Consider the following 20,787-nt stretch of genomic DNA (forward strand, 5'->3'; position numbering starts at 1 on the left):
CTGGGGGCCACAGGGAGGACCACTGCTCCACCCACAACCTTCTTGCTGGGGGCCACAGGGAGGACCACTGCTCCACCCACAACCTTCTTGCTGGGGGCCACAGGGAGGACCACTGCTCCACCCACAACCTTCTTGCTGGGGGCCACACTGGTCAGAAAACCAACGTGGGGGAATGACACTAAGAGCTGGATCGATGACTCGTTCACCGGCGGTCCGGTAGGTGGCGGTAGATCGAAGCGAAGGAGTACGTCCAGTTGACCAGATTTTACTTCGCTTCGATCTACGATGACCTGGATGAATGAGAACCTACACAGTAGGTGGCGGTAGTGCAGCTGGAAGCTGATTCAACAACGAAGCCACGAAGAAGAAGCTGGGGGAGACCGGAAGTGGTCGACCGGTGTGACATTCGCAAAATACAGCGGTGGGCGGTGTCATCGCTGGTTAGCTTTCCGTGACCCGTGGCTCGGTGAACCTGCCTACGTGAGTCCGGTCCCCGGCGAGTCCCGCTGGCGGGTTTGATCAGACGACAGCGCTCCAACATGGCGGCGGTCGACGTGGAGGATGAGAGCATTCTGGCCTCCATCTTTAAGGACAGCTTCCCGGACAGCTGGAGGGACAACCCGGACTTCGCAGCCTACTTGTCCGAGCTGAGCTCTTTCGGCGTGGACAAGCTGAGCCGGGAGCCGGAGCGGCTGTCGGAGGAGCGGGCGCAGATCCTGCAGCAGACCCGGGAGCTGGCCTTCTCCAACTACCAGACCTTCATCCGCACCGCCGACTGCACCGAGCACATCTACCGGGACTTCGGCCGGGTGGAGAGCAGCGTATCCAGCCTGCTGGACAAGCTGCCTGGCTTCGGAGAGAAATGCAGGTCGGTACCGGGACGCGTAGAACTTTACTGAAGCAAACGCGTGGAATCAACGAGGTGAAGACGATGCAAACCCTGAAGCACTTCCGGTTTCAGTCATCAGGCGTTTATCAGGTGTTTTAACTTTAAGACGTGGATTTGAATTAGAAATGAAAATGTGTGACACAACTAGAATGTTTAAATCTGATATAGAGTTGATGGAATATGAAGCTGAGGTGTGTGTGTGTGTGTGTGTGGCTGGTCAGGGGGTTCATGAAGGAGGCCGAGGAGATTGGGCTCAGCCGGCGGATGAACAGCCTCACGCTGAACCGCCATACTGAGATCTTGGAGATCCTGGAGATCCCTCAGCTGATGGACACCTGCGTTCGCAATGGCTACTACGAGGAGGCGCTGGAGCTGGCGGCCTACGTCAGGAGGCTGGAAAAGAAGCATGCTTCTCTTCCGGTCATCCAGGTGACTCCTTCTGCTAAAAAGGAGGCGCCTCCTCCAGGCACACTAGTGCTCTTAGCACCCCTCAGCCACAGAGGAGTGTTAATCAGTGAAATCACCTGATGAAGTGTTTGGTTAGAGGGAAAACCTGCATGCACGTGGCCCTCCACGGCACATGGTTCCCCACCCCTGTTCCCACATCTTCAGCTGCTGGGCACCACACACCTGATTTCAGGTGTCTGACCTGGAGACCAGGGAACCGGACCGTAAACAGTAGCTGTTATCAAGCTCCATGTGGGCACTGCCATGAGAAAAAGCACATTGTTGTTCAGACGGTAGAAACGGCGAGGACTCCCTCTTAGAGAAACTAGTAAAAGAAAACGTCGGCATGAGCCAAGGCGGAAACTAAGAACACTCAACAGGTTTTAGGAGAGTTTGGTTTTCGGTCATTGTAACGTTAGCGTCTTGTGTCTTCAGGGAATCGTGCAGGAAGTTCGCCAGTCGACTCAGCTGATGCTCAACCAGCTCTTGCAGCAGCTGCGTAGCAACTCCCAGCTTCCTGTCTGCCTCCGTGTCATCGGCTACCTCCGGCGTATGGACGTGTTCACTGAGGCTGAGCTGCGGGTGAAGTTCCTGCAGGCTCGCAGCGCATGGCTGCATTCCATCCTTGCCGCCATCCCTGAGGATGACGTCTACTTCCACATCACCAAAACCATTGAGGCCTGCAGGGTCCACCTCTTTGACATCATCACCCAGTACCGTGCCATTTTCGCTGATGAAGACCCACTGCTGCCGGCGACTGGAGGGCAGGTGGCGGTGAATGAGGGCGCCATCTTTCATGGTTGGGTGGTGCAGAAGGTAGCTGAGTTTCTGGAGACATTAGAACAGGACCTTCAGCGTGGCGTGGGTGGCCGCCTCGACTCCTTGCTTGGCCAGTGCATGTACTTTGGCCTGTCGTTCAGCCGCGTTGGGGCAGACTTCCGTGGGCAGCTGGCAGACATGTTCCAGCGGGTGGCGGCAGACACATTCCACAAGGCAGTGCAGGAGGCACTAGATAAGTTCCAGGAAGACATGAACTTGTACACGCTCATCGCGCTGCCTTCCATGCTGGGAAGGACCATCCCCCCAGTGACACCCAGCGTCCAGCCCGGCACCCTGCAGCCCCCCATGTCCCTGCTTGACTTCCAGCCGTTGGCTTGCTTCCTCAACAATGTCCTGACAGCCTTCAATGACCTCCGGCTCTGCTGCCCCATTGGACTCGCGCAGGACATCACCAGATGCCTTGAAGACGTCCTCAAGCTGGTACCACCCCCCCCCCCCCCACACACACACACTCACCATGTGACAGTTTTGAGAAGTGGGGGGAGTTAAACATGCTCATGTGTTCATTTTCCCCATCAGGTGACAAAGCAGGTGGTGGCGTTCCACCGGGCAGAGGAGTCAGCCTTCAGCGGCCGGGAAAAGGAACTCTTCGTTCAGTTTTGCTGTGCGTATGCCGAAGACCTGCTGCCGTTCCTCAACCGCTGCCTGCAGGTGCTGTTCCCTCCGGCGCAGCTGGCGCTCGTCCTGGGTGAGAACACGAGCCTGCTGGTCAACACGTCCAACAATCCCAGTTGAGACAGCAAAGCCAGTCAGCTGGAGACAGAAAGATTAACAGATGTTTACAGGAAACAAACAGCTTATTTTCATCTTAACTATTTCACGAGACAGAGATCTGCTTGTGATGTCACTGGCGGCCATGTTCATCTGATGTCACACTCACCCAGTCACTCTTCCTGTTTAACCAGCGACTTAAAATACAATAGACAGTAAAAATCCAGAGGGACAAAGGTCATCGTTTTAAGGGAAGACAACGTATTAGCTGGTCCGTTCACTAGCGTTAGCTCCCTTTAGCATGCTAGCTAACAATGCAGGTGAGTGGCATGGTAGCAACAGGAAATAAGGGAATGTACAACGTGATACTTGCTGGTCCACACACGCTGGAGGAAGTACTTGTTTGATCCTCACTGATTTTGTAAGTTTTCCCAGTGACACAGAAATGAACGGTCTGTAATTTCAAAGGTAGGTTGATTTTAACAGTGAGAGACAGAAAATCCTATTAAAAAAGATAAAAAATGTATTTGCAGTTCACTGAGTGAAAGAAGTGTTTGATCCCCTACCAACCATAAAGAATTCTGGCTCCAGACTCTCGCTTCAAGAAAGTTGTTACCTGTATGAAAGCATCAATCAGACTTTGTGAGCAAGACCAAAGAACTGTCTGAGGACATTAGGGACAAGACTGTAGACCTGCTCAAGGCCAGAATGGGTTACAAGACTGGCAAGAAGCTGGGTGACAAGGAGACGGCTGTTGGTGCAATAATTAGAAAATGGAAGAAACACAAAACGACTGTCGATCTCCTCGGTCTGGGGCTCCACGCAAGATTTCACCTCGTGGGTATCAGTGATGATGAGAAAGGTGAGGGATCAGCCCAGACCTACATGGGGGAGCTTGTCCTTCACCTCAGTCACCAAGAAGACCACTGGTAACACACCGCACCGCCATGGATTAAAATCCTGCAGCGCTGTGAGGCCCCCTGCTCCAGAGGCCACACGTCCAGGCCCGGCTGAAGTTTGCCAGTGAACACCTGAGTGATTGGGAGGAGGTGATGTGATCAGGTGAGTCCAAAATCAAGCTCTCTGGAACCAACGTGACCGAGGAGCAAGTCTTGCTTTGACAGGGCATCAAATGCTTCTTTCACTCAGTGAATTACAAAATCATTTCAATCTTTTGTTTCATGTGACTTCTTTTGCTATTCTGTCTCCCTGTAGAATTGAACCACGATTAAAACTATGAACTATTCTTTTGTCAGTGGTGGATCAAGTTATTATTTCCTCCACTGCATGAATGCAACTTCCAACAACAGTCTTAGAGAGCTCACGTGTTCCTGGCCCATGAAGCAGGCGTGTGCCTCCTGATGGAGGGAATCTGTTGGAGCATCACACAGAAATGCAGTCCAGTGAGGATGTCTCATAACGTGAGCTTGCTCCTTTCCTAATGGAGCTCAACAAGCAGCAACGTTAGCTTGGAGGTGGTGAGATGCTAAAGTTAGCTTTAGGCAAAAGGTAGCCTCCAGACTATTACATTTGTTGTCTTACCTTCAATTTTCATCTGGAATTCAAGGATCTGTTTTTACCTGGTCAACCAGGAAGTGGTGAAATAATCATTTGTCAAATTCTTGATGTTTGAGTTGAAGCCTGGAATGCAGCAACGTGACATTTTCCAGCCTGCTAGCTTGCCACCCCAAGTGTGATGTCAGCGGTACATGGCGGCCAGTGGGTGGGGCCTAGAGCTCTCCATTTTCCAACCAGCTTTGGAGCTCCTCGTACATTCAGTCGCTCCATTGATGCTTTGGCAAATGTGTTCTTTGATAGAATAGAAAGCTTTGTCATTTTTTAAAAATACTTCATTTATTCAGTTTAAGAAGTACAAAACAGAACATGAGGGTTCATAACAACAGAAAAAAGGAATATCTGTACTCTATCACAAAGTTCTGCCGCCATCTGCGACTGAACTCACCTTGTACTTCATAAATGACCCAGAAATAAGGGTTCCACCCAGTCAGAGCTCTGGGGCGTCTCGAGGGTCCTCTCTGCTGTGATGCGATCGAGAAACGGCTGCCATATTTTATGGAATTTATCTAAATTCCATGAAAACTCGGATCAGATTTTCTCCATATTCAAAGTGATTGAGAATTCCGTGAGCCAGGCTTCAGAACTTGGAGGTATCTCTTCGTTCCAGACTTTGAGAATTATTTTCTTGGCCATAACCATCCCATACTGGATGGACAGAACCTTCCAGAGACTCCCAGAGTCTTGAGCTGTTGAGACCAGTCCGAATGCCTGTCTCTGGTTCTGGAGGGAGATCATGTCCATAAACCTCCCAATCGGTGGAGTTCAGAGCAGAACCAGAACACAGGAAGATGATGAAAGAATGGCGCCCACCCTGACATTGAATCAGCCGGTGTCCTGGATAGACTGAACGTGTGTGTTTGCTGTGAAGACACTCACCCATGCGTCCTCTGAGACGACGGTGCCGGCCTCTTCCACTCTCTCAGGTGTTGCGTACCTGGAGCAGTTCGAGCGGCAGACATTGTTACAAACATAGACACTCGCCTTTTGGACTCAGGCTCCTTTGTTAAAAGACAATAGACTTGGTCGGGTTATAAACTTCACGATTTGAATACTGACTGGAGCGTAGTTCCTGACCTGTAAGTACCTGGAAAAATGAGATAGTTTTTAATTCAAATGTGTCTTTAATGTGATTGAACAAGGAAACAGTGTGGTCAGTGTACAAGTCCTTCACAGGGACCAGGCCTTCCCCTCCAGACAGGAAAAGCAGGATCCGACTGAGAAGGACGAATGTATGATTGTGACAAACGTCTGTTGGTTTAAAGTTTGCGACTGTAAATCCAGTCCTTTAAATGGTCCAGGGCTCCCAGGGCTCCTCTTCATGGTACCGGTCCCAGTCATGTGCTGTCCTCAGGCCAGCAGTGACGGGTCAAGTCCTTAGGTTCTGTGGGCTCCAGCGTGGAAGTGCTCGTGCTTTTGCTGCCCAACAAAAATGATGAAATACAGTGAGCGCCGGTCTTTGGACTTCCAAAGATGCTTCTTTATTCTACAATGTTTTATGTCCCCAAATGAAAGGCATGATCATTGACTTAGACAGTTCTGAAATATATTCAGAAATCTGGGGACAGTCACCATTTTTATGGCATTAATGCAGCCAATCATTGACATAGAGAGTTGGCCAATGTTCACCATCACCCTCATCAATCACAGCTTTGTAATCGAGAGTATAAAGTTGATCAGATTGTTTGGGACCGCAGTTCTGAGATAATGGGAGGAGTCACTTTTACCAGGAGATTCCTGAGAAAGTTCAGGTCGAAGTCCTCAGTTAAAGACACAAATTCACATTTTTGCCAGTTTAAATCCTGTTAACCCTCCAAAATACTGAATGTGGTCTCATAATGAGGGAGTGGAAATTGAACTGAGCTCATGAAGGCTGATGGGAGAAAAACTATCCATGTGTGAGTCTGGTCCTCCAGCAGCCTCTAAGGTTCTGGGTTCTAGGGGCCATGTTGTCAGCTGATGGCAGCAGGAGAAGAAGTTTCTCTCTAATCAGGAGAATTTTGTCATTAAAGAAGTCCATGAACTCTTTGCTGCCCAGGGAAACAGGACTACTTGGTTCAGTAGAGCTGTGGCTCTCTGTCAGTCTGGCTCCAGGACTGAAGAGGAACCTGGGTTCTTCTTGTGTTCCTCTGTTAGTGCTGAGTAGTCGGCTGCTCTGGTTCTACCAAGGGCTTTCTTCTAGGTTCTAAGGCCATCTTGCCAGACTCCATGTGACTCCTCCAGTTTGGAGCAGCACCATCTTCTCTCCAGTTTCTGGGTTTCTTGTTGAAGCTGTCAGGTTCCAGAACCGTACCAAGGTGCTTGTTTCCTTGGATTCATAGTTTTCTGTTTTAGTGGGCCAGTAGAGTCCAGAGTTGTTGCTAAGGTGCTGCTGCTCTATGGATAAAATGATCAGTTTGGGAGGGACTAAGGTGGACAACAGCGTCCTCTGTTACAGTGGGACATGACACTGAATTTAGCACCAATGGAACCACTTCCTTAAATCCAGGTGTGGCCTGATCAGACAAACATCTGGAAACTACAGTTTTCCTGAGTGGAGTGTAGCTGATCAGTCCAAATTCCAAAGTGATTGATTGGTGGTCTGATAAAAGCGTTCTGTGGAAACACAACCAGATGTTCAGCTTCAGTTCCACATGTTAGGAGGAGGTGGAGGTGTGGTTGTGACAGTGAGGGGTTCATGGACAGACTGATGGACACCAGTTGAGTCTAGGAGAGAGAGAAATGCAGTACCAGACTGTGGTTATCAACATCCTCATGAATACTGAAGTCTCCTCCAATCATGACTTGATCTGATTTAGAACTAAACTGATAGAAACTCTGAGAATTCAGATCAGAATCCAGAGTCAGGACCAGGAGGACGGTCCTCAATCATCAATCAGAGAGGCTGGAGAGTTTCCAGGCTGGAGGAGACAAACTGAGAATCAGGCTTTCAGAGGAATGGAAACTTCTTCTGGTCTGGGATTTATTACTAAACTGGTGTCAACAATGGCAGCAGCGCCACCTCCTGGGCCAGAGCCTGGAGGAATGTGAGTGTTCCTGTGACTGGAGGAGTGGATTCATTCAGACTAGCATCCTCATCGTCACCAGCCAGGTTTCAGTGAGACTCAGCAGGTCAACACAACTGTCAGGTATCACTTCATTCACTGGTTCAGTTTTCAGCCTCAGAGGTCTGATATTTAATATACTTCACTTTACTGTCACTGCAGTTCAAGAACTACTAGTCCCATGCTGCATTTCCAGTCCGTTGAGTTCAAAGTAACTGCATTTTTGACCAAATATTCCACGTTTCTGCTCAGGAGGATCTTCATCTCTCGCTCTGTTGCAGGTGTTTCCGCCACTCAGCTGCACAGGTATGACAGTTTGGGCTGCATCGACCTCACAGAGGTCCTCCAGCCACTGGCCTTCGTGCTTCCACAGAGAGAGACGCTGCCATCCCTGTTGCCGGAGCTGGAAATCAGCGCTAAGCTGGGCCCTCCTTCCTCAGACACAACGCAGACAGAACTGGTGACAGCCCCAGCACCTGAAGACTCGGAGTCAAGCCTGACAGAAGCAGACAAAGGGACGGTACAGGATGAGTTTCCTTTGGAGTGACGAGCACTCGAAGGGCGCTGGATCTCTGGTGGTTTAACGAGGCATTTGAAGATGATGGGAACTTTGGGTGTTGGGGGGATTTCTGGACTAAATCAGAGTTCATGTCAAACTGAAATTAAATATTTTGCAAATTTTGTTTTTCTGCCAGTTCATTAATTTCGTAGTCTGACACAGGAGCGGTGTCCTCGGTAGATCAAGAAGAACATTACAGGTAACGGCGGGTGGCGCTGTGGGAGAGGGAGAGCTGCCATGTTTGAGGTGACGTTCTGATTTCCACTAGAACAGCAGGTGGAAGCGGTTCCCTAAGTGGAGTGAGTGTCTGCTAAGCCCTGGAGCCACAGAGGGACCACATTTGAAACAACAGGACACAATCATTGAAGTCCTGAACCACCGGTCCACATTCAGGCCGAAGCTTTATTCTGAACACACGCCGTCCTTCGTGATAAGCGAGTGTAACAATTCTGTGCTGCCACATCAGAAGAGGAACACAACTGCAAATGTTCAGGGGGAACTTTCAATGGAAAACCCAGTCTAAGCTCATGAAGGTCTCAGATGGTGCCGAGGCGGCTGGTAGCGCCCTCTGCTGGACTGATGACAGTCTTGCATGGCCTTCCACGATTGGAAGCTCGAAGTTCGTTTGTGGATGTCAAGATCTGCCTGTTTTCTACAAGTCTCCAGGGTTCGGAACCATCCGGGCGCGGCTGCTTGTTTTAAATGGATCTCACAGCTCCAAACATCCTCGTTCTTCACTTCTTCTTGACAAACTTCTTGCGGGATGCGTTGGGGTTTGCTCGCCGCCTCCCACCTCCACTCCGGCCGTCTCTGATGTGGAGGTTGGCGGATCGGCTGTAGATGTCGTTCTCGCTGAAAGGCGAGGCTCCAGCCATGTAATCAGGGTTGAAGACATCTGTCTTCTGGCGGGCCTTGTGGGACAGACGCTGCTGGGGGAAACGCTGGTCCTCCACCAGCTGGGGGTTGTTGCTGTGTTTCCCGCCATGAGGCAGCGGGAGCGAGTGCTGCAACACAAAGGGATGTTAGTTCACCAGCTGACCAGCAGCTCCGCCTATCAACAAGCATTCTTCAGGTGACGCATCACGTAAACGTGTGTCTCACCCGCAGCCCTCGCGGGTTCAGGACTTTGGGGTTCTTGGAGAAGTGCATCTGCACGCTGCCGTCCTCACTGACCGTCACTGCCAACTTCTTCAGCGTCTTGTTGCCACAGTGCGGACAGAACGTCTTGTCCATGTTGCTGGTCGACCTGGAGGTCAAACGCATTCACTGTCATTTTGAGGAGTCTAGACTGACAAGAAGTCCCTCGTTTTCCGTCATTTTCTGGTCACACTTGTGGCAAGTGGAGCGACTGAGGTGACACCAGAGGAACAGACAATCATCAGGACACACCGCAATCGCCAGATTTCTATGAGTTCATTCTCCTATAGTTTTATTTCCTGACTAAATGGCGGCGGCTACATACTAGCAGCTTTGTTGCAGCCGTTGACCAGCACAGTCCGAGGGTCTGTCTCTGGGACCTGGACGACTCACCTGGAACCGAGTTCTGGCTCCTCCCTTTGAGCTGACGCCATATGTAGGAAACAACAGCTGATAAATACCCCTCCAGCGCCCCCTAGGAGTGATCCTGCAGCCATGGCTGCTACTTGTCCCTGAAGCTGTAATTTACCGACTGTGAAGGTACTCACTTGAAGCAGGCGTGACAGCGCAGGATGTAGTTCCTCGCCTGCTTGATCAGCATCCCACTGACTGACAGAACGTGAAGTCCGATCTGGATCAGAACATTCTGGAGATGTACAGCAAGAATGAGGCGACACTCAGATCAGCGTCATCAAGAGTCTCTAAGCACAACCATGATGACATCATGATCGACGCCAGGCGACTCACCTGCATGGCGAAGTCTGTGGTCAGGCACCCGACTTTGATGTTAGCTGGGGTCGTCCAATCAGCTGACTCCATCTTCACTTGTTTGATGTTACTGGGTGTGATCCATCCGCCACCGCCATCCTCCTCCTCCGGCTCATTCTCTTTGTCCTCACCATCTGATTGGTCCTCTCTGTGCCCCGCCCTCTCCTCTGACCTGTTGTCTGTCACCGAGGCATCGCCAACCTTCTGCAAGGTAACAACCGGTGAACAGCGTCAGCGAGAACCTGCTGCTGGCTGAACTGGCGTGCACCGGCGTCCGTGCGACCATATTAACGCTCAGTTTTTACTCCAGGTTTTTCCAAGCCAAACCAACCTGAACTTCAAACTAACATTCAGACATTCCGGAACTTTTCCAAATTTTCTGGCTTTATTTTTCAAAATCTTTTCCAGGCCTGGAAATGGCTGTTTTCCACTTTTCGTGACTGTCTGGGCGGTGATGTAATGGTGGCGAGAGAGAAGGGACTCAACCACCGTTTGCATCAAGCTCCTTTGTTACTGACAATGCCTACGTCCTTTGACAGCATCTATACATCTCATTTGCATTGCTAGCTTCAGTGCTTGAGTTGCAGTGTGGGAAATGTAGGCACTCGCTTCTTCCACTGTCTTAACACTTTGATTGCTGTGTTTGTGCAGGAGGCTGCCAGCAGGTCAGTCCCCAGAGTTCCAAGTTCAGGTCCAAGACACTAAACTCACGATTAAATCCAGCAGTTCGTCATCGACGGACGGCAGCGGCTCTCTCCAGAACAGGAAGCTGTTAAACTCGTCGCTGCTGGTCACCACAGAAGAGGATGTCTGCACGTTTGTCTCTTTTCCCTCCAAATTCAAAACCCCCAGCGGATCCTGAAAGAAACCCAATGTCAGAAACATCAACCTGAAACTCATAGCAGAACTCACAACTCAGCAGGAAAATGAGACAGTCATGAATAACCCTCTCGCGCCCCCTGCTGGCCACCAGAGAGAGAGAGTACAGGTTAAAGGCTTGCCTGCTTGAAAGTAGCTTCAGAAACCACGCGTCAGGCAGGAGGTGTTCAAGGACTATTAGAACGTTGAAACTCTGATGGTACTTGGTTCAAACACGCCCAAAGGTTGGCATACATTTGATTTGATCCTCCACAATGACGTTAATTCATATAAACAGATTAAAGAGCTGCTCCTCAGCTGATGCCTGTGGTTGGAGCTGCGACAAACTCACCAGCAAACCCAGCAGCTCATCCTCGATGGACAGCAGCGGCTCTCGCCAGAACTGGAAACTGTTAAACTCTTCGATGTCAGCTGAGCCTGGCGTCTCCACCCGTTCTAGAGAGACAGGCGTCTGTCGACCGCTGGAACTGTCCACCAGATTCTGCGCACACGACAAGAAAACAAGATGTAAATTCATCACTCAATTGGAGACAGAACTTCGTACCTGAAGTGACAAAATCAGAAGACAGAACTCACACATACCTTGGAAGGGAAGTGGAATCCTGCCACATTCACTGGCGTCTCCGGGTGGCGCTGTGTGCTCTGAACATTAACCTACAAGGAACAAAACAGAAGAGGTACAGGAAAGATGGCTTCAACCATCCGGATCAGAGTGCATCTAATGATGATGACGTTATCAGCAACAAGTGAGCCTGCCTCAGCACATGCACCAAGGGAAGGGGGACACTGTTAGCCTAGCATAGCACAGCCAGCAGCAGCAAAGGGAAACTGTTAGCCTAGCATAGCACAGCCACCAGCAGCAAAGGGAAACTGTTAGCCTAGCATAGCACAGCCACCAGCAGCAGGGGGGAACTGTTAGCCTAGCTTGTTGAAGGATTGCAGCATGTATAGTGCTCAAGGTCAAGAGGTACCTTGACCTCCGGCTCCTTCCTCAGGTGTTGTGAGCCGACATGCTCCAGCTCCAGCTGGTAGGTGAGAGCCAAGACTTTGATGTCGGTGGCCGAGAGACTCTGGAAGTCGCCAGTCTTCTTGGAGAACTCCGTCACTGAGCACAACAATGACAAGGTCAAACTGACAGCATCACTCGCTTGGAACCACTAGACCACCACGACGCATCCGCCAGGTAGTTAAATACAGGATAACCTATCTGACGTCTTCAAGGTCAGTTCACCCAGTCGGATGTGTTCAGTGTCAGACTGATGTGTTCAGGGTCAGCCTGATGTGTTCAGGGACCGTTTACCCAGTCTGATATGTTCAGGGTCAGACTGATGTGTTCAGGGTCAGTTTGCCCAGTCTGATGTGTTCAGGGTCAGTTTACCCAGTCTGATGTGTTCAGGGACCGTTTACCCAGTCTGATGTGTTCAGGGTCAGTCGGATGTGTTCAGGGTCAGTCGGATGTGTTCAGGGTCAGTCTGATGTGTTCAGGGTCAGTCAGATGTGTTCAGGGTCAGTCTGATATGTTCAGGGTCAGTCGGATGTGTTCAGGGTCAGTCTGATGTGTTCAGGGTCAGCCTGATGTGTTCAGGGTCAGTTTACCCAGTCTGATGTGTTCAGGGACCGTTTACCCAGTCTGATGTGTTCAGGGTCAGCCTGATGTGTTCAGGGTCAGTTTACCCAGTCTGATGTGTTCAGGGTCAGTCTGATGTGTTCAGGGTCAGCCTGATGTGTACAGGGTCAGTTTACCCAGTCTGATATGTTCAGGGTCAGTCTGATGTGTTCAGGGTCAGTTTACCCAGTCTGATGTGTTCAGGGTCAGCCTGATGTGTTCAGGGTCAGTTTGCCCAGTCTGATGTGTTCAGGGACCGTTTACCCAGTCTGATGTGTTCAGGGACCGTTTACCCAGTCTGATGTGTTCAGGGTCAGTCGGATGTGTTCAGGGTCAGTCGGATGTGTTCAGGGTCAGTCTGATGTGTTCAGGGTCAGTCAGATGTGTTCAGGGTCAGTCTGATATGTTCAGGGTCAGTCGGATGTGTTCAGGGTCAGTCTGATGTGTTCAGGGTCAGCCTGATGTGTTCAGGGTCAGTTTACCCAGTCTGATGTGTTCAAGGTCAGCCTGATGTGTTCAGGGTCAGTTTACCCAGTCTGATGTGTTCAGGGACCGTTTACCCAGTCTGATGTGTTCAGGGTCAGCCTGATGTGTTCAGGGTCAGTTTACCCAGTCTGATGTGTTCAGGGTCAGTCTGATGTGTTCAGGGTCAGCCTGATGTGTACAGGGTCAGTTTACCCAGTCTGATATGTTCAGGGTCAGTCTGATGTGTTCAGGGTCAGTTTACCCAGTCTGATGTGTTCAGGGTCAGCCTGATGTGTTCAGGGTCAGTTTGCCCAGTCTGATGTGTTCAGGGACCGTTTACCCAGTCTGATGTGTTCAAGGTCAGTCTGATGTGTTCAGGGTCAGTCGGATGTGTCCAGGGTCAGTCTGATGTGTTCAGGGTCAGTCGGATGTGTTCAGGGTCAGTCGGATGTGTCCAGGGTCAGTCTGATGTGTTCAGGGTCAGTCTGATGTGTTCAGGGTCAGTCTGATGTGTTCAGGGTCAGCCTGATGTGTTCAGGGTCAGTTTACCCAGTCGGATGTGTTCAGGGTGGGGTTCTTTGAAGACCAGCTGGTAGGGCAGGAAGGCCAGGCTCCGTCGGGTGGGTTTGTCCCGGATCTCGTCCACCACGTCTCTGAGGGTGTAGATGTTCCTGCCGATCTCCTGAAACACAGACAAGCGTCAGGCGGAGCGGATTCCTACTTCGACGTGCTAGCGTCTGCGGGACCCCCCTCTCCTCGACGCGTCTCTGACGGGCTCGACCCCTTCACCTGAGGACAGCCCTGGAAACAGGAAGCGCTGACCTTAACAGGCGAACGTGACGTCACGAGACAACATTTCGCTTGTTTCCAGGATCAATCTTCCATCAGACACGACAAGGGTGGGGGGGGGGGGGTCCCCGCGTCCGTTAGCAGACCTCGCCGTCGGTCACGAGCGACCCTCCGGACGCCTGCGAACGCGAGCCGCGTATTGACTCAACCGAACGGGGACAAATGTCACCTGGAGGGGCGCTTTCTTCAGGAACGCTCCCGCGTCTGCGACGACGTGCTCCACCAGGGACAGCGCCATGTTGGACATGTGACGTCACGCTGGAGCAACCAGTCAGAGAAGACCACAGAGTCACATGGTAAAATGAGCCCGAGCCTCGCGTCAGATATTTGAACTCGGCCCTTTAGGAGAGGTTGAGGTTGTTTCCTTCACCTTGACCTGGCCCGCTGACGTAGAGCCTCGGATATGTGACGCATGAGGATATTGACAGCGTCCGTGAACATTCTGTTGGTAAAACCGGTCCAACTGAGCCAACGATCCAACTGAAATACTCAACAACCCCGAACTAAGATGTTCAGGTCGTTACCTGAAGCTCAGCTGTAGTCGCCATAAACATTCCAGTTTCTTGCTGAGCTTTGTTTCCCGTTTTCCTACGAAACGGGAACGCAACGTCATCAGGGTCACATGACCGTTTGTTGACAGTGGAGGCAGAGGAGGGAAGATGGCGGCCCGCTGGAGCAGCGAGAATGTGGTGGTGGAGTTTCGGGACGCGCAGGTAGGTGAGACGCCGACCTCAGGTGACGTGGACGCCAGGTGAGGAACAGGTGCAGGACGCGGTAACGGACCTGAGTACACCAGGACGCGACCGGAAGAACGACTTAACTGCTCCGGTTAAAGTTGTGCAGAAAATAGCGGCGCTGGGAGCTGATGCTTTCATACAGAAGCTTTAGTTTCAATCTGTCCAAAAACGACCGGAAGTCGCGTTCCTGTGAGCCACGATGAGTGGCTGAGTTTGAGTGGTGGCCATTTATCGGCTTTTCCTCTGTTGGTCAAGTCAAGAAGGAACAAAACCCCAGAATGACCCATAAAATTCAAACTACATGAATTTCCTGGATTTCAAATCAGCTCTTCTTCGTCTGTGTCTCCAGGCGACCGCCATGTCTGTGGACTGCCTGGGCTCACACGCCGTGCTGTCCGGGTAAGTTCACGTCACCTGACCCTTGAGTGTGTCAGCCATTCTCAGGTGGAGTTGTTACGTCAGATGAGTTCCTCGTACTGAGCCGGTATGAAACTAACTTCTCAAATAAAAGTAAACTGAGCAAATTCAAAGTTAACCAGAGGTCAAAGGTCAAGTCCAACAGATATCAGAGGTCTGTGGTTTCCTCAGCTGGAGGTTCTGAGCAAGAACCTGAGAGCCACTGCTTGTGGTTCTGTGTCAGAACCACAAGCAGTGGCTCTTCCATGAGGGTGAAAATACTGTACTTCTTTAACATGCTAACAGCATGCTAATAGGCTGCTTGTGTTCTCCAAGGCGCCGTTTCCTCTACATGGTGAACCTGGAGGCGCCATCTGAACCGCCAAGGAAGATTGGACGTCAAAGTAAGTGGGATGTGGGGACGGTCCAGTGGAACCCACACAAATCAGAATCACACGTCTTCGCCGCCTCGGTGAGTTTTACAGTTCATAAAGAAGATCATCCACTTCCTGCGGGGATGAGCCAAGTGTCTCGGTGACGTCCTGGTTGGTCAGAGGGTTCGTGTTTTTGCAGAGTAACCAGCGAGTGGATCTGTACTCGTGGAGGGATGGCGGTGGAGAGGCTCACACCTCCCTGCAGGGACACACCCGGGTCATCAGGTAACGCAGCGTTGAATCAAAGGCACCTGTCTGCCGCGTCACGCAGTCCAGACTCAGTGTGAGGCTTGTTTCAGTGATCTGGACTGGTCCTGGTTTGAGCCCGAGCTCCTGGTCACCAGCTCCGTGGACACCTACATCTACATCTGGGACACCAGGTGAGACTCTGGGGTTCTCAAGATGAGGCTCAGGAACACAAAAGGACCCTCTCAGGGTCCAACGGGAAGGCGGGGTTTTTTTCAAACTGGGCAAACGTGTTGCATAAAGCAGTGCTTCTCAAATAGTGGGGGGGCGCGAGGCTCCGTCAAGGGGGGCGCGTTTGACCTCGGGGAACATGCTTTTTTATTGCAATTGCACCTCCACTACATTAGGGGGCAGTGGCGCTCTCATCGGCAGAGTGTGCGCAGGGAGCATTCGCTCTGTGGTGTTGGGGTTTTGTTTGCACTGAGCATGCGCGCTTTGCCCACAGCACAGTGCATGATTACGAAGTGTAGTAGGGATGAAAAGACAGGCGGAGAGAGACGGAGATGAAGAGACAAACGAAAGTCTCCCGAAAGCTAAGACAAGGAAATATGAGGAAGCGTATGTAGCGCTTGGCTTCACTGTGACTACGGTGGGAGACAGGGAAAGACCGGCATGCTTCCTGTGTCTAAAAATGTTGGCAGCGGACAGCAAGAAGCCAAAGAAATGAAGGCGTCACTTAAAGACATGACACCCCAATCAGCTGATACATCTTTTCTGTTGCAGTTAATGAAGTTATTCTTTGTTGTAAGTTGGTCCACATTTCTTTCTTTTTTTATTCTCTTATACGTTAATAAGGATACAGAGTTATGCAGAGGTGTACTTATAACAACTTTATAGACAAATGATACTATTTATAGTCGCGCGGGGGGGGGATGTTTTCTTCTTCCTAGGGGGGGGGCATGACAGAAAATAATTGAGAAGCACTGGCATAAAGCAACATGGAAAGGCAACATACATGTGTAGAAAGGACATTCAGACGTGGTTCTACGTAAGGAACCGCAGGGTGCTGGGACTTCTGCCAGGAGAGCACATCAGCAGTTCTGTGTTTGTCTCCACAGAGACACCCGGAAGCCCACGGTGGCGCTGTCTGCGGTGGGTGAGTGTTCAGACCTCCTGAGGAACTCCTCCTTTTAGATTCCAGACACTCAAACTTACGTCAGCGAGGTCCTGAGAAGAAGCTAGATGCATTTCTCATGGTCTCCTCACTGTCCCGTAGCTGCAAACAACACAGGTTGATGTGAGTCTTTGAACATATCACCAGCATCTGTTAACCGTGAAGTGAGTCAGCTGACATCAGGGACAGCAATGGAAGATGACCTTGACTTGAAGTTGGCCTCTGTTGTCCTCGAAGTCCTCATGCTTGTCTCCCTCATATTCGTCGCTCAGCTGGAGCATCGCAGGTCAAATGGAACAGGAGGAACCAGTACGTGCTGGCGTCCAGCCATGACGGGGACGTGCGCATCTGGGACAAAAGAGTGAGTAACAGTAGACGACCACCCAGTGAGCCCCCCCCCCCCCCCCCCCCCTGTAACATTGATTCATGTCAAACTTGTCCTGCCTCTTAAAACCTTCTATATTTCTGTGAACGCTTCAGGCTTAAATACAGGTTTTTTGTCTTCGGCAGCTGAGAACATCATGAACTTCAGGGTTGATCAGAAATGTTGGTTTGTCCTGAAAGTCTTAAAAATATGAAGTTGTCACTCTGCTGCAACTTCAGAAGCAAAGGAACTAAAAACAAGAAGCTGCTGTCGAAGCTCCGCCCTCATAACCTCAGAACAAACGTGTCATCGCCTGATGGCACGACACCAACACACCTCCTTCAGCGTCAGGCAGCCTGAGTGTTGAGATGTAAAGACGGCGTTTGTCTCTGAGCAGAAACCCAACACGGCAGCGGAGTACGTGGCGGCCCACCTCTCCAAGATCCACGGCCTCGACTGGCATCCGGACAACGAGTTCATCCTGGCTACGTCGAGTCAGGACAACTCAGTGAGGGTATGATGCCCTGCCGCACTCGAATGCACCATCGGTTCTGCTGTCGGTGTGTTGTTTGTGGCTGTGTGCCTGTGCCCCGAGTATTTATACTCTGTTACTGAGTATTTATACTCTGTTACTGAGTATTTATACTCTGTTACTGAGTATTTATACTCTGTTACTTGATGTTACGCTGACAAAACACAACTGTGTATGTATTCTCTCTATGTCGCTGTAGTTTTGGGATTACCGGCAGCCCCGGAAGTACCTGAACATCCTGTCGTGCCAGGTGCCAGTGTGGAAGGCCCGCTACACGGTGAGTACCGGAGCAGAGAAGCAGGACGCCGTCACTGCAGCGATGATCCAGCGCAACTTTATTTATCCACTTTACACTCTGAGGACACACTCTAGATGACCAACGAGTGTGTGTGTGTGTGTGTGGGGGGTCAGCCGTTCTCCAATGGCCTGGTCACAGTGATGGTTCCTCAGTTGCGGCGAGAGAACAGTCTGTTGCTGTGGAGCACCCTCGACCTCAACAGTCCCGTGCACGCCTTCGTGGGACACGATGATGTGGTGCTTGAGTTCCAGTGGAGGCCACAGAAAGAAGGTGACCAATCACTTCCTGCCATTCAACTGCCAGACGTGAAGTTCAAACACCCCCTGCCTAAACGTCTTCAACTTCCTGTCCAGCTACCAAGCTTTATGCTAAGCTAGTGGGCCTTTTGCCAAGCTAACAGGGTTTGTGCTCAGCTGTGGGGTTTAGTATTTGGAAGCAGAGGCTCATGTCTGAAGGTCTGCCAGCCTTTGACAGGACGCTGCACGCTCTGAGCTGTGCGTCACCACGAGCTTGAGCTGAACGATTGTTTTCTTCTCATTTAATCATGAAATGTTTCTGTATGTCATTAGCAGAAGCTAGCATTGGCCTCTAGGCCTTCTCTGGAGCAGTCTGGATTAAACTAAGGAAGATGGCCGGTCCCAGCATCACTAAAGTTGACTTTTGTCTGCAGGCTCAAAGGACTACCAGCTGGTCACATGGTCACGGGATCAGACCCTGAGGATCTGGAGGGTGGATCCTCAGCTGCAGAGGGTTAGTGATCAACCTCTGAGAAACCACCTCTCCATGTCTGGTCACCTGACTTTTTTTGTTGTTGTTGTTGTTGTGTAGTTGTGTGTCAGTGACCTGGTGGATGACCTGATGGAGGAGATGTCCCTCACCGGCGAGTCAGAGAAGTCTATGTCGTCTCAGGAGCCCGATGGGCAACATGGCGGCGGCCCCTACACCCAGCACTTGAAGGGTGAGACGCCAGGTCAACTGGTCTCTCGTCATGCTGTGTCCAGGTTAACGCATAACAGCTGCAACCGTTCCAGTAAACGCCAGCGAGGATGTTTGAACCTGAGCTTCACGGACAGAATAGTCACTGGATTTACTGGTGATGTCATCTGTCAGATCAGGGCGACGCTCTGAGCGCCAGCAGTCGTCAGGACTCAGGAGTGGGTTCAGGTCTGCCTCAGACGCTGCAGCAGGAATTCTCTCTGGTCAACCTGCAGATCAGGAATGTCAACGTGGAGGTGAGACGCAAACCAGCTGTCACCTGATTGGCCCTTGCGTCCACATTCTGAGCTCTGATTGGTGCACTGCAGATAGAACCTGCTAGAATAGACACCGACATTACAGGTCGACGTGACAAGTGGACAGTGATGTAAGTTCTCTGTCAGAGGCCCAATTCCAGGAAGAGCTCGAAGCCCCTTTCATAATAAAAGCAGCTGCTCCTGCATATTTTAACAGCGTTCATCAGTCAAAAATCCAATTGTGTTACGTTTGTGCAGATGGATGCCGTGAACTGCAGCTGCGTGGTCTCGGCTCACTTCGGCAGCCATCAGGTTCACCTGGTGGTGAAGTTCCCTGCCCAGTACCCCAACAACGCGGCCCCCACCTTCCAGTTTGTCCCTCCGACGACCATCTCCTCCACCATGAAGACCAAGATTCAGAAAGTACGACACTCCCGAATGCACCAGTTTTATCAGATGATGCAGAGCTCCAAGTGCTGGAGGAGCAGTCCTTGAGTGGACTAGTCAGTGGCTGCGCGTGTGGGCGTGGTCAGGGCTGATGAAGCAGGGGGACGACGGGCGCCGGTACCAGGAGTGACTCTTCCTTGTTTTACAGATTTTGACTGACACATCGCTTCAGAAAGTGAAGAGGAACCAGAACTGTCTGGAGCCATGTGTCCGACAGCTGGTGTCATGTCTGGAGTCAGACATGGTGAAACACACACACACACACACACACTCTCTCTCTCTCTCTCTCTCTCTCTCTCTCTCCCTGTCTTCCTCCCTCCTTCCTCTGGCCTGCTTCTTTTGTCCTGTCCACCAGAGGTGATTGACCATCTCTGTGTCCTCTGCCAGACGCAGGAAGACGGCCCACCCTCAGGCCCCTTTGTTCTGTCCAACCCCGTCACTCCGGCCCTGCAGGCGTTTCCCCGAGTCACCAACACGTACGGCTCCTATCAGGTGAAAGTGTGTTTTCATGGGTGCTAGTTTACTAGAGAGGACAGACAAGGCCAGAGACGGCGTCTAGCAGCGTCCATGAGGGAAACTTGCCGAGACACGTGACTCGAGCTGCTTGTCCCTGTCCTCAGGACGCGAATATCCCCTTCCCTCGGACATCAGGGGCTCGCTTCTGTGGCACTGGCTGTCTGGTTTACTTCACTCGACCAATCACCATGCACCGCTCTGCCCCGCCCACAGAGCCCACTCCCAGGTAGCATCGTAACATTGTAACAAAACAGTCACTGTGAACAAGTTTGACTGTAGGAGGCCGTTTGAAGCCAGGCTTTGCTAGGATGTAATGTGTGTGTGTGTGTGTGTGTGCGTGTGTGTGTTCAGATCCCTGTCAGCTCTCTCGGCCTATCACAGCGGAGTGTTGACACCCATGAAGATGCGTTCAGAGTCTCAGAGCGCCCTGCGTCTGTACAGCGGCAGCCCCACTCGCTCTGACAAAGACACTGTCTCCATTTCATCATTCTATTATAAAGAGCGGGTGAGACGTACACACACACACACACACACACACACACACACACACACACACACACACACACACACACCTTACACTGTGTATTTGAGGTGAGTCAATTATGTGGATCTTCCTGCTGGTTTGAGTTCTTATCTAAAATGTTTGGAAATTGATTAAATACAAAATAAATCTGATCACCTTCCTTGCAACATTTGAGTTAT

The 20,787-nt window shown here is 51.0% G+C and overlaps 3 protein-coding genes across 6 annotated transcripts in view; 2 read left to right on the forward strand and 1 right to left on the reverse strand.

Annotated features, from left to right (window-relative positions):
• cog8 (component of oligomeric golgi complex 8) lies at window positions 1-8,187 on the forward strand. Of its 2 annotated transcripts, none has more exons than XM_086191769.1 (5): window positions 1-868; window positions 1,111-1,318; window positions 1,772-2,596; window positions 2,696-2,864; window positions 7,788-8,187. In XM_086191769.1, the coding sequence occupies exons 1-5, from the start codon at window positions 540-542 to the stop codon at window positions 8,051-8,053; spliced, it is 1,797 nt and encodes a 598-aa protein (XP_086047895.1). In that variant the 5' UTR covers window positions 1-539; the 3' UTR covers window positions 8,054-8,187. The 2 variants fall into 2 exon arrangements, with proteins under 2 accessions (XP_086047895.1, XP_086047905.1); XM_086191779.1 differs by having other exon boundaries at window positions 839-979.
• On the reverse strand, window positions 4,782-14,596 carry nob1 (NIN1 (RPN12) binding protein 1 homolog). 2 transcript variants are annotated; one of them, XM_086191797.1, is made up of 10 exons: window positions 14,294-14,596; window positions 13,470-13,602; window positions 11,821-11,954; window positions 11,432-11,503; window positions 11,181-11,330; window positions 10,682-10,828; window positions 9,950-10,174; window positions 9,751-9,848; window positions 9,167-9,311; window positions 4,782-9,069 (listed from the first exon to the last, which is right to left on the reverse strand). In XM_086191797.1, exons 1-10 carry the CDS (start codon window positions 14,321-14,323, stop codon window positions 8,800-8,802), a joined length of 1,404 nt encoding a protein of 467 aa, XP_086047923.1. In that variant the 5' UTR covers window positions 14,324-14,596; the 3' UTR covers window positions 4,782-8,799. The 2 variants fall into 2 exon arrangements, with proteins under 2 accessions (XP_086047923.1, XP_086047915.1); XM_086191789.1 differs by lacking the exon at window positions 14,294-14,596 and adding an exon at window positions 13,939-14,082.
• wdr59 (WD repeat domain 59) overlaps window positions 14,042-20,787 on the forward strand; it is a 16,970-nt gene continuing 10,224 nt past the window's right edge. Inside the window, exons 1-18 of one of the 2 annotated variants that reach the window (XM_086191629.1) lie at window positions 14,042-14,482; window positions 14,856-14,905; window positions 15,239-15,374; window positions 15,476-15,561; window positions 15,636-15,716; window positions 16,641-16,678; window positions 16,969-17,057; window positions 17,458-17,574; window positions 17,792-17,869; window positions 18,004-18,160; window positions 18,561-18,640; window positions 18,719-18,848; window positions 19,001-19,122; window positions 19,381-19,545; window positions 19,718-19,813; window positions 19,957-20,061; window positions 20,190-20,311; window positions 20,437-20,590. In XM_086191629.1, the coding sequence (XP_086047755.1) occupies window positions 14,429-14,482; window positions 14,856-14,905; window positions 15,239-15,374; window positions 15,476-15,561; window positions 15,636-15,716; window positions 16,641-16,678; window positions 16,969-17,057; window positions 17,458-17,574; window positions 17,792-17,869; window positions 18,004-18,160; window positions 18,561-18,640; window positions 18,719-18,848; window positions 19,001-19,122; window positions 19,381-19,545; window positions 19,718-19,813; window positions 19,957-20,061; window positions 20,190-20,311; window positions 20,437-20,590 (1,860 nt within the window). In that variant the 5' untranslated portion in view covers window positions 14,042-14,428. The remainder of the gene's footprint in view (window positions 14,483-14,855; window positions 14,906-15,238; window positions 15,375-15,475; window positions 15,562-15,635; window positions 15,717-16,640; window positions 16,679-16,968; window positions 17,058-17,457; window positions 17,575-17,791; window positions 17,870-18,003; window positions 18,161-18,560; window positions 18,641-18,718; window positions 18,849-19,000; window positions 19,123-19,380; window positions 19,546-19,717; window positions 19,814-19,956; window positions 20,062-20,189; window positions 20,312-20,436; window positions 20,591-20,787) is intronic. The other variant, XM_086191637.1, reaches the window with a different exon arrangement.

Source organism: Aulostomus chinensis, chromosome 2, assembly GCF_037954235.1.
Source record: "Aulostomus chinensis isolate RoL2024-O1b breed Wild chromosome 2, RoL_Achi_v1.0, whole genome shotgun sequence".
Lineage (NCBI taxonomy): Eukaryota > Metazoa > Chordata > Actinopteri > Syngnathiformes > Aulostomidae > Aulostomus > Aulostomus chinensis.

Bases quoted from the DNA above. Each gene is read 5' to 3' on its own strand.
- cog8 (XM_086191769.1), top strand. From the start codon at position 540: ATGGCGGCGGTCGACGTGGAGGATGAGAGCATTCTGGCCTCCATCTTT. The intron at 869-1,110 runs GTCGGTACCGGG...GTGGCTGGTCAG, and splicing joins GGCTTCGGAGAGAAATGCAG to GGGGTTCATGAAGGAGGCCG. The intron at 2,597-2,695 runs GTACCACCCCCC...TTTCCCCATCAG, and splicing joins TTGAAGACGTCCTCAAGCTG to GTGACAAAGCAGGTGGTGGC.
- nob1 (XM_086191789.1), bottom strand. From the start codon at position 14,016: ATGTCCAACATGGCGCTGTCCCTGGTGGAGCACGTCGTCGCAGACGCG. The intron at 13,603-13,938 runs GTGACATTTGTC...TCTGTGTTTCAG, and splicing joins TGAAGAAAGCGCCCCTCCAG to GAGATCGGCAGGAACATCTA. The intron at 9,070-9,166 runs GTGAGACACACG...TTTGTGTTGCAG, and splicing joins TGAACCCGCGAGGGCTGCGG to CACTCGCTCCCGCTGCCTCA.